Below are 12633 nucleotides of genomic sequence, written 5' to 3'. Positions count from 1 at the left end.
CCTGAATTATACAACTAAGGAGTAATTTGACTTTTCATTTACAAAAGCGTTGCATTTTCAATAGACATACATATGTTGGTTGACATGCACCTCTAGGAGAACATTACTGTGTCTTTAAAAAATATTAACCTACGAAACTCGTCATACATTCAAATGCCCACACAGAGGAACAACACAGACACACACCTGTAGACACAATGTAAGGATATTATTGTAGATATAAGTACGCTACAGTATGCAGTGGAGATTACTACATTAAATTCCTTACGTAGAAATGACATCGTATAAGTCAGGATTGTTCTATGTTCCACTTCTTAATCAAAATATGGGGTGAGAAGTACTATGGAATGTATCTTGATAAGGATTAATGAATGTTATTTGACAGTTTGGTTAAAGCCCATCAATTGACAAATATATATATATATATATATATATATAAAAAACGTGTTGTTTTTTCCAATACTGAACTCTGAGCAGCGCTGGAAACATGCTTTCTAGTTGAGAATCAACACCCCATAAAAGGAATCACTTCCTATTCTCATTCAAACCAAAAGGAGCTGCTACACATTAAGAAGGATTAGCTCTTAACATACAGGGATTTGCATAAAAATCATTCTGACAAATAATTGTTTTTGTCCATCATTATTTCTGAACAACACAATTCCAAATACCTCCAAAATGACCTACGCACTTCAACCTGTTCCCTGTTCTCTTCACTGCGCGAGTAAACCATGAAAAAAGTAACCATAACTTTGCATTTGTACAATTCATTTTATTATATTTGACCTAAAGCAGCACTGTGTAGATTTTTGTATCATTTTTAGCTGGCTCAAAATTACCATCCGCTCAAACGTTATTTTCTTGCCTGGCAGGTAAACCACCCATATGTTTATCATCATTCAATTATCCTCTTACCTAAGCATATGGCAATCAATTATATATATATATATATATATTGTAAGGCAAAAACATACACAGTGCTCCTTTAGAATAATATGTTTCCCTGATAATCTTGGAAGTCTCTCTCACACCTTCCTGTAATCAAAGATAACGCAAAAATGTTCAGGCAATATAGCAGTTGAAAAGAATGTACTCTGCCTAGTTTTCCTCCTGGGGTTCGATAGAAACTCCCTCCTGGTTCTAGAGAAGAACGAAAATAGCAGATCAATCATCTGGGAGGGAGCGGGGGAGGTCTTCGTGCCCTCCTAAAGACCAGCAGGGATAGTGGAAACATACGTTAAATATTCTCCATTGGGGGTGAATGCACTGACACTATATTAGACTAACTGACATCAATGTAAGCTTCACTGGTACTAGCTCCATCATACCCTAACAGTCCCTGACATACTGGCAAATCAATCGCAGCCAGCGTTAGTATGCATTCGTCCTGATTGACATCTATCTGTGTTATAAAATCTGGTTAAACTGAAGTTATGGAGCCCAAATCATTTTCTCCAACTCCAATTTGTTATTCTCTTTGTAAGATTAGATTTAATGAGATGTAAATTAATTTAGATAAAGATATTTGCAGAAACTAATTTCATGGAACATTCTAACCGTTTTGTATTTCATTGTGATTATGTCTTTTTCCTCAATGCAATGTCTTGTATAAGAACAAGGTGTTCATACGACCGGGTCCGTTCTCGTCTACATATAAGTTAAAAAGCTTCAATACGATTAATACGACATTCCTGAAGGAACACCGCTGGCCGGAACCGCTATGGAAGACTGTGATTCACTCCAAATATTCAGCAGATTTATTGAGCAGATTTACCACTACAACCCTCAACATCCTCCTCAATACCAACTCCTCAGCTTGGTAAAATCAACTGAATATTAAGTATTCAGGAGAATTATGTATTTATCCAAGGAAAAATAATTGACTTGATTTTTAACGAGTCCTGTAGGCCTGGAATTACGGGGCTGGAAGTTATCATTTTTGCAACAACTTTAACCTTCAGTGACAACCAGTATAAACAACCTTAACATGAGCCCCACTGAGGGACAAGCTGAGGAGCCTCTGAGGGGGGCTGTCCACACGGGTCACCTGACTGCTAACAAACCCTCTGTCAGATCCCAAAGGGACTGTTGGTCGACTGCAGGGCAGCAGAGAGCAGCCTGCTCAGAACAGCCTGCTCAGAACAGCCTGCTCAGACCAGCCACAACGCAGATGTCCCCTAAGAGACCTGGAGACCTGGGAGGGGAGCTGGTCTGAGACCTGTAAAGAGTCTCTGTTCAAAGGCTGAGGCCGGCATTTTGAATATGAGCCTTATCAAAGGTAACACCAGAAACCAACAGCTTTAACCATGCCGGGAAGCAGAACGCTTTCTTCATCGCAGAGGCCTTCTGCACTGGCATACATTTTCTTTACTTTTTAAATTGACGAGCATTCAAACAGTTTGTAGGCTGCTTGTGATTCCAACCATCCGTTCAGAGTCCGTCTAATACAAGTTGAATTGCCAAGCATATACTTTGTTTATCATTTAGTACCGTGTTCACATCTAGGTTCCTTCAGCTCATTGGACGCTCTACATGCAAAAACGGATCCTTTCTATGTTTCAGAGGGGAACAAACTACAGCCGCAGTCATGGGCTATCGACTCCAGCCAAGAAAACTAACAACAACCTAAGGGGCGAGCACTTCTGCATAAACTAAATGCTAAATCATGACTTAAACCGTCCTAAAGGAGATACATTATTACTTCATTCCTACGTTTAGAGAAAATAGGAAAGTCATCAACTATTTCAGCCGACTCTGCATATTGTAGTTCTCTCCAGCCACCTTTTCTTTTTTTTTTACACAAAACCTGGCAACACCCGAGACTGTCAGCACATTTTCCAAGAGTATAATATATATATTAACATATATTATTAAAAACATTACGTATTGGGCTAGATCAAAGACCCCTCCTCTTCAGTCAACAATCGCCGGGCAGCCTTTTTGTGGCCATGCAGTTTGGATCAAAGCGTTGGCTGATCTCCAACCAACAGCTGAGATCTCAGCCCTTTTCCATTCAGTACAGAAACAGAAGATTCCCGTTCATTGGGACTTCAACATGGACTCTCCCAGACCATACCAGTTACCTGCCACTACAACCAGTGGGAGGCTACTCCTTACCACGTATATACATTCCTTAATCCCATTCCGATATAATTGGCAGACCCTCAGTCTCCAGCCAGTGGCCTCAGAAAGCGCCATTAAGGGAGGAAGCAAAAAAAAACCCCTGCAGACCAGGATCAGCTGAATAAAGTGAATAACCAGTAATCTGCGGACCATGGGGCCCATGGGGACCGTCTGCTCTCTGCCGTCTTCCCACTGAGGTCAGGATTCTGCTGCGGTCTTGCAGTGGCCCCCGGGCTCCCATAGGCCTGCTCTCTAGGGGGGTAGGCGGGAGGGGAGAGAAAAGAGAGAGAGAGGGAGAGAGAGAGAGACAGAGGGAGAGACGTCAGGGAGACAAAAGAGAGAACCCAGCAAAAAAGCGTCCAGCCTGGTCCTGCTTTGAGAGACTGAAATAAAGGCCTGGGTCGATGGAGCGAGGGGTTCGGCTGGTGGTCTTCCCGAGTCCGTCTCGGATGGGGGGGGTGGGGGGGTGGGGGGGGGGTCTGTCGTGCGGGTCGGTCCTGGGTCGCGCCCCCCTCTCAGTCCTTGGCGTTGTCATCGCGGCCGACGCCCTGCGCCAACAGCTCCGTCAGCACGTTGTCCAGGTACTTGGGGTCCGGGTAGCCGTGGCCCGTCAGGTTGGTGCCGAACTCGGTCTTGTGGTGGATCTCGTTCCACACCACCGTGTCCCCCTCGCCCGTGGTGCTGGACGTCCCGATGGTGAAGATGAGGCGGCGGTCCCAGGCCATGATCAGAAGCTTCAGCACCTGGGGGGGGGGGGGAGGGGGGGAGGGGCGGGCATGACATCGTCCATCAGCTCGTCGTGATCCTACATCCAGGACTCGACGACGCCTCAGTTAATAGGGGCGTGCTGGCGCTCATGCCCGTAGCCAGCTCTGATTTTTCCAGAGATAAAAAATACCATTAGAAACTAAATATAACTGTACACAAAATCTGTGGTGGAGAACTTCTCCGAGATTCAGAGTCAATCAATGCTTAATGCGCTTGAGACTTGATACGTTACTTTGTGCCCGCCGTGTGCAACTGAAACCGCAACTCCCCCCTGGACCTCACTATTTTTCAACCCCTGGCTACGGCCCTGCTGATGCTGATCACTGCGTCCGGAATGGAAGTGTTCCTCTTACCTTCCGTCCTTTGTCGTTGTCGGGGAGGTAGCAGTGGCGAGGGAAGCCCCTCGCGCTGAACTTCTTCCCTGGGTTGGGATGCTCGGGGGTCTGGAGGAAACAAACAGACAGCCGTGACTCTCGATGTGTCTCTTTAACCGCTGCAGCTCAACCGGGGAGGAGAACGCAAACAGAGCCCGTGGGGGCGTAGTGGCCACATAGCTTGCATTGTCCCCCCCTGGTGGTAACTAATGGCACAACATGTTTATTTTATTATTAAATCTGCAGCACGGGACGCTGCACTTTTTCAAAAAATGACCACTTTGGTTAATGACTGAAACCTTACATGTACCACCTTTTAATTATTGATATCTGATAGGGAGATAACTTCTGAGGCCATGACTCTTAGCAGGAAACCGGTGGATTGCCTACACTGGGTAGGAAATGAGTCCTCCCAAGTGAAGTACCTCTGGGTCTTGTTTGTGAGTGAGGTCGTACGATGGAGCGTGAGATTGGCTGGAGAATCGGAGCAGCGGGGGCCGGTATTGCGTTAGCTTTACCGCACCTTCACCTATGGTCATGAGGGATGGGTGATGACCGAAAGGACGAGATAGCGGGTACAAACGGCCACGACGGGTTTTCTCAGGGTGGCTGGCGTCCCCCTTAGGGATAGGGTGAGAAGCTCAGCCATCCGTGAGGAACTCGGATTAGAGCGCCTCCCTAGGGAGGTGTTCCAGGCAGGTCCAGTGGGGGGGGGGGGGAGACATCAGGGAATACCCAGGACTAGGTGGAGATTATATCTCAACACTGGCCTGGGAACGCTTTGGGATACCCCCCGTCAGAGGGAAAGGGAAGTCTGGGGCCCCCCTGCTAGAGCTGCTGCCCCTGTGACCCGACCCCCGGATTAGCAGACGAGGATGAGGATATCTGATAGTGTCCAGCTGACCACCGAACTGCTTTAAGCTAAGAGATACACAGAGAGAGAGAGAGAGAGAGAGAGAGAGAGAGAGAGAGAGAGAGAGAGAGAGAGAGAGAGAGAAGAAGAAAGATGAGACAGAGTAGGAGGAGAGAGTGAGAGAGAGAGAGAGAGAGAGAAAGGAGAGTAGCAGAAAGATGAGACAGAGAGTAGGAGGAGAGAGTGCGAGAGAGAGAGAGAGTGAGCAGGGCTTGTGCTCTCGGGTGATCAGAGTGCTCCCCGCCCCCCCCCCTGGGGGATGAGTTCTGCTCTGCTGGTATTAAAGGTCACTTTATGACTCCATTACCGCTCCGCTCTGCCATCACGATGACATTTGTGGTCCTCCTGCAGAAGCTGTGGTCCAGGGGTCCGGTGTCACTGCTAGGATTCCTCTCATCAGATCCACCATTCAAAGTGATGGCAAAAACCTACCTCTGTTGTACACTTTGGTAATAACACATTAACGTCGTTACTATTTACATTAATGAATAGGGGCTTATAACTAGAATGCGAGAGAATGTGCGTGCTAAAATGCCGCGGATGGTAAACCATCGCCCAATCTGGCAACACTGCCTGCACGTCCTCCGCGCTCTAACCTCAGCGTACATCAATGAGACAAAGCCGATATGGAGCTGTTGATTTGTTAAACGGTTTGAACGAAGGTTAACGTTGAAAGTGTCAAGAGAAGAATTGACTTGACATTGTAAAAGAAAAAAAAGCTGAAAAAGCGTTAATAGTTTAAAAAGTTGAAAGACGCCGAGAGATAGCCGTCAGTGGCGTTTAAAGAACTGGACACTTTGATAGTCCAATGGTTTCTGTAGCTGAAAGTACGGAGTAAGGAGATGAGGAAGGCTGATTTATATACATTATATATGTAATATACATAATAGATATCAATACGTTGTCTTTACTCTGTTTGCCCGCTTTTTGTGCGGTTAACTGCTCCTGCGTACGCAGGAGCAGTTAACCGCACAAAAAGCGGGCAAACAGATTAAAGACAACGTATGATGCGCAGTAGACGTGCGTGCAGTAGGTAGGAACCACACTGACGATGTGACCGGCCGGTTCATCAATGAAAGATCTGTTAGGTCAAGACAGGACCAGGGGTGTTTGTGGGGGGGGGACAGACCTGGATGCCGGCGGGGATGTCGTAGACGATGCGGATGGTCTTGGTGTCCAGGTAGCCGGGCAGGCAGTGGGGGATGAGGTGGTACTCCATCTTCCCGGGGGGCTGGGTGCCCGTCTTCTCCCCATAGATGGCCTTACACGTGGGGCACTGGAGGCTGCCGTCCTGGGCATTTATATACATTATATATGTAATATACATAATAGATATCAATTATACATGTATAATTAATATATACTACATATCTGATATACATAATTTATATATATATATATATATGATATACGTTTTTTTTATATTTAATTATAAAACGGGTGGCGTAAATCAAGTGATCTGATTGGTTCCTAACTGTTGTATAATGAGCGTATATATACACACAGCTATGACGCCCGTTCAGTTTACGGAGTTCCGTATCACTCCGCGCCTAACTTGAACTGTCGTTTATTTGTATATAAAAGCAATAGCATAGTTCACTGAAGCCTAAAATGATGTTGATTGATGGAGAGGGTGGAAATGTTGTAAAGCAATAGGCACACGGTGAGTGAACTGCTCGATAGAAGGCAATAGAAGGCAGTTCACTCACCGAGCTACCGTCTCTAGCCTTCTCTCTGAAGGACGCTACAGCGTGTTGCATAGCAACCGCCGCACACTTTGCAGGCAGCCAGGAGGGACTACATTTTTGTATTTGTTAAAAAAATGTGTTTCTGACTTTCTCGTTTTTTCAAAATTGAGGGTGTCTATGACTTTCATTTCGCCATACTTACGTAACCGTTTTATAAAAGCTGCACGTCGGGACGGACAACGCCCCTTAACTGTGGTATAATGAACACATTCCACAGCCTGTCGTGATCTATTGCTTAAATATATTATGGAAGACAATTTTGTGCAAAAAAACACTTAATCACTGAAATAGTTTATAATACTCATAGTAGTTAAACATTGTATTAGTAATAATGTTTGCTAGAAGAGTTTAGGTTCTTGTTATTGGAGTAGCAGGTTTGATTGATTTGACAAAGAAAGATGTGGATGGCACTTCTGAAAAGGCACGCCAATCCGTCGTATTTATTAAGCATTAGCCCGACTAATGCTAGTGTATAGTGTATCTGGTGTATCTGGTCATAGTCTGAGTGGACGTGGAGAATGTGAGGTATCTGCTGGGGACAACAGGAGCCTTGCACACCTTGTTGCCATTGTTGTACATGGCCACCAGGCACAGCAGATGGTACATGTGGCCGCACTTGCCAAGCTTGCCCACCAGCTCGGGCTTGATGCCCTTCTGATGCAGGACCCCCTCGTAGCCCGATGACATCACCAGCCTCTCCATGCAGATGGTACAGTCCTGGAAACACACCAACGACACTCGATTACCGAACGCTCTCTTTAGAAACAACTACCTCACACGCAGCTATACAGCTAGTGTGTGTGTGTGTGTGTGTGTGTGTGTGTGTGTGTGTGTGTGTGTGTGTGTGTGTGTGTGTGTGTGTGTGTGTGTGTGTGTGTGTGTGTGTGTGTGCATGCGTGCATGTGTGTGTTTGCAGGTATCCTGTACTGAAATTTACCATTTTATTTTATATCTTTATTGCAATCAAAAAGTTGATTTAAACAAGATATATAGCCTCACCAAAGCACTTTGCTTTCAGCAATAGTTTATTACAGCGATATGCTGAGAAATCTACACATTAGCGTCTGCCTGTCTTACCCAAGTTCAGAGCGGTTGAACTCATTCATCATAGTGTGTCTCAGAAGGGGATTTCACTGGGTTAGGTACAGTAGCCTAGCTGCTGTTTATATGAGGGGAATATACTTCAAAAGATCTCCAATGAGTTCAAAATAGCCGCTTATACGAAACCAGGGCCAGTCACGAGTCGACACAACAAAATTGCAGTTTGTCTACCAACATTGCTAACTCTGCCCTATTTCCAGCACTGTGGTTTTACATGATCACTGCTCTGGCTGGGTAGAGTCGGTAGAGATGTGCTTGTCAGTGGCGCATCGAAGGTAGCCTGATAATCACAGCTCCCAAAATAGATGTGATTACCCAACCAACTCCCTTCTGGACACACAACGAGGAGTTTAGGCTGAGACGACTTGTCTGAACCTGGGTGAGATAGGCAAACGCTAAGGTACCGATTTCTCGTTGTAGTCCTTTAAAGGGATGTTTGACATGAAATGTTGAAATGTTTTACTTCTGGTTAATGCTATTGCCAATACCTCTGCATCATAGATCATGAAGTATTTTTTGATGATCAATAGTTTAGAAAGTACGTATTATAATTTTTTCTTCTTGCAAATACTATTCATAAATGATGACAATTACAAAAATAAAGGTACACCCCTACAAGAGCCAATGGTAGGGTGAAGTTCAGGGGTCAGGAACAATGGGGAAGTAAATTTGTGTTCCCTAACAGAGTTTGCATTTCAATTCAAATGTCTCATTTTATGCACCGATTATTTGTACCAAAAAATAATTACAAATAAAAGCAGATTCATCTGAAGTGGAAAATGTGCCGTTATTATCTGAAGACAAAAGATATGGTGAGAATGAGTCATAACTATAATGAGGAGGAGTACCAGCATTATAGCGCTCATCAACAAACACACTCAGGGTGTTTGTTGATGAGGCAAACAGCTACGTGAGCGTGATACGATATGTAATCTGCATAATGCACAGTATGCCCATAATGATAATTAATGCCCAGAACACAGCCAGGTATGAACAACGTCAATAGACACTAAGATGTTTGCGTTGCAGAACTTGACGGCCAGAGGAGCCACACAGAACCAAATCATGACATGACGATGAAAAAATAATGTTTATTTGTGTGTGTGTGTGTGTGTGTGTTTGTGTGTGCATCTGTGTGTGTGTGTGTGTGTGTGTGTGTGTGTGTGTGTTCCCTACCTCATCAGGCACTACTTTAATCTTCTCTGTGTATCTCCGGACCACATCCTCTGGGTTTTTGCCTGATGACACCGAAGGGTGGAACAGCAGGCCATCAAAGAATATCGTATATATTATGTAAATCATAAACACACACACACACACACACACACACACACACACACACACACACACACACACACACACACACACACACACACACACACACACACACACACACACACACACACCTTATGCTTGTTCTCTATTCCCCATACAAAGAGCCTCTCTGAACATAGATCCTTCCACTAGAATTGTGTTCATCCAACTATCCAATACCCCCATTACCATCTCCCCTTAAAGGACTAAACCACTCCTGGCTTCACTAAAACATCTGTTACCAATATCATTTGTCAAAATCATTTTTTGTCCAGATTCTGCAAGAGATATAGGCAATGTGGCCATATAGCATTCTGGTCTTTGTGCTAAGACATTTAGGTACTTGCTAGGCATATTTGACCTGTAGGTACAATAACTCAGAAGGGGGCAGGTCAGGACAGAGTTGATGGTTCTTGCTCTCTATCTTCTTTGCGTTTTTGAATAGCGTTAAACAATATGTCTGGTAACCTTCCAATGTTTTGCCATTAAACCATTACTATTTTAATAAATCATTACATTTGTTCTTCTTTTGTGCTTATTTATTTTTAAATCAAATCAGTCAACGGCGTGTATTGTTTACTGGCCACAGTGGGCTGGCTGGGTGAATGCTCTGCCTACGTGCCCTTCAGCAAACTGGTGGTTGCCTTGCGGGGCAGACATTGTGGCTGGTGTGTTGATGGGTGAATGGGTGAATGGGAGACATTAACTGTGAATCCCTTTGGGGTGCCATGGAGGCTAGAGAACTCAAACCCAATGCGTCAGTACATTATTAAGAGTGCCATGAGCATATAGTATTACAAAGAGCAGCTGGAGTCCATTAGGCTGAAGGATGAAAGGCAGAAATAGATATTTGTTATATATAGATGATGTTTCATAGCTGTTGTTTTATCCTGTAGTGGGGAGGAGGGGGAATTATTTTATGTTTGTTTATTATGTTTGTTTTATGATCGGTTGTTACTTTTATGCATGATCGATGTTACTTTTACGTACTTGATGCTCTTCCTGACTCCATGTCTGTCTGACTATGATCCTTTCCTCACCAGATCAGACCTGAAGCGGTATCTTCTCTTAATCTTGTCAGTTGATTAGTACGGGACCCCTCCCCCCCCCCCGCCCCCCCACCGTCCCGGGCTGGCCCTACCCCTGCGGAGGTGCTTCTTCTTGGTCTTGCGGCGGGTCCCGTTCACCCCCGGGACCGGCCTCATGTCCCCCTTGTTGATGGGGGGGCGGGTGCAGGACGGGCTTGGGGGGCCCGGGTCAGACACACCGGCAGACCCGCTGCGCACAGCAGGATGCCAGTCATACCTGGAGCACACACACACACTCACACACACACACACGCAGACACGCACACATGCAGACACGCACACACACACACACACCATGCATCACACACACACACACACACACACGCACACATGCAGACACGCACGCACACACGCACACACACACACACACACACACACACACACACACACACACACACAACACACATGCACATACACGTCATGCATCACACACACACACACACACACACACACACAACACACACACACACACACACACACACACACACACACACACACACACATAGAAAAGCATACACCCACGGAAACAGATGCAAACACACCCACAGACAGACACACACATCAGAAAACAGAATAGAAAGAAAGGGTATATTATAAATACAAGGTAGGACCTAGCTTGTTGTTTGTATTTGTTGTAAGGGATCTTTTCTATTCTGCTTGTTTATATGGGACCTTTCTGAACCATCAAAATAGTTTTTGCACAAGCGAATGTGCCATCAATGAGCTATAGCTTACGAATCAGCAATCCCACACAAACCCCCAGGCTAGCCAAGGAAACGCTGAGCACAAGGTCATCACGTTGATGAGGAGGTCGTACTGGTTCTGGTGGTCAGGCCCATGGCCCTGACCACCAGAACCAGTACAGTGTGTGTGTAGCCTTCAGGGGGGGGGGGTCTCTGCCATGACCACCAGAACCAGTACAGTGTGTAGAACTTCAGGGGGGGTCTCACCTGCAGCGCTGGGTGGACTGGTCCAGAACCCGTCAGATTCTTCACTGGGAGGGCGGGGACACTGCAGAGAGGAGAGAAAAGCAGTTTGTATTTCTGTGTGGCCTTCTGACATATTTAGAGCGAAAAAAAAAAAAAGAAAAAAAAGATAAACATAAGATTAACTTTAATATTTATAAACACACATTGTTATTGACCCGACCTATCACGACAATTCATATGAAATAAACATAATCCTGAATATGGACGCTATCCCTTGGTTGATTGACAGGTGATGGGGTATGATGGTGTGAACATCCTAAACCCAGACAGAACGGCCACCATCTGGGAAGGAAACAGGGACGGTGGGGCAGAACGCCCTCTCAGACCTCGACCCGGGATGGACCCGGGAATGCTGGGCATGTGTCCCCCAGGAGAGAGGCACATGGCTGAGGGGTTCACACACACACACACATGACCTCTAACACCGCAGGGGGGATGACCTGAAACTCTTACAGCTCTTCATAACGTCCCCTGTTATTATTAACGCCTTCAGAGCCTTGATACGACATACACTCTGAACTACTGAATGACCTGATCCCCGTGGCAGGCGAGAGACTAATGATGATTTCTTATGAATAAAATCATGATTCACTCATCACGATGGAGGAGAGTTCTTCTGCATGTCCCTTGAGGGGAGCAGTGATGGAACTAAACCACTGACGCTCATAACACAAACACATCTCTGGTGTTACCCAATTTGTTTTCATCAACAGTGTTCATAACGTATAAATGTCTTAAACAACAATGTTTTTATCACGCCGACAATTTGCGAGTTCACCCGCACACACGTGCACCTACTTGCGCACACTAACTATGTTGCTACGGGTGTATAACACAGCATTAATTAAGATGGCCTTTGATCTACGGTGCTATTTGTGAACAGGTTTTGTGTTAATTTATTTAAATGTCATCATAACATCCAGACTGTTATACTTCTTACGAGAAAACGTCGAACCTTGGAGAAGAGTCGAGGCACTGCGTCTCTCCCAAGCAACGTCAACAACAACAGAGCGGTACATTCAGGGAAGACCCCGCCGTTCACACTAGTGTCTGTGTACGGTGATACATGAGATTAGCCTCTAGTGCACAGCCCTGAGCTGTGGCGGGCTGTGCAGAACTAGTCCACCCCTCAGGTCTGCAGCATCGTCTCCCCTCCTACCGCTTCCCTCCCTCTCTTACACAGCTAAGCTCTGGGACCCTGACTCGACCCACTCA

At 45.5% G+C, this 12633-nt stretch overlaps 1 protein-coding gene across 1 annotated transcript; it reads right to left on the bottom strand.

Annotated features, from left to right (window-relative positions):
* Positions 1 to 3590: 3590 nt before the first annotated feature.
* LOC311372823 (E3 ubiquitin-protein ligase DTX1-like) lies at positions 3591 to 10546 on the bottom strand (the record flags this gene model as incomplete). The annotated part of the gene is made up of 6 exons (XM_084489776.1): positions 3591 to 3866; positions 4245 to 4334; positions 6308 to 6469; positions 7485 to 7643; positions 9204 to 9265; positions 10483 to 10546. The coding sequence occupies 6 exons, from the start codon at positions 10544 to 10546 to the stop codon at positions 3639 to 3641; spliced, it is 765 nt and encodes a 254-aa protein (XP_084345902.1). The 3' UTR covers positions 3591 to 3638.
* Positions 10547 to 12633: the final 2087 nt, after the last annotated feature.

This window comes from Micromesistius poutassou (genome assembly GCF_964030765.1).
Source record: "Micromesistius poutassou genome assembly, contig: SCAFFOLD_5604, whole genome shotgun sequence".
NCBI classification, from domain to species: domain Eukaryota; kingdom Metazoa; phylum Chordata; class Actinopteri; order Gadiformes; family Gadidae; genus Micromesistius; species Micromesistius poutassou.
This window is presented reverse-complemented; position numbering and strand designations above follow the sequence as displayed.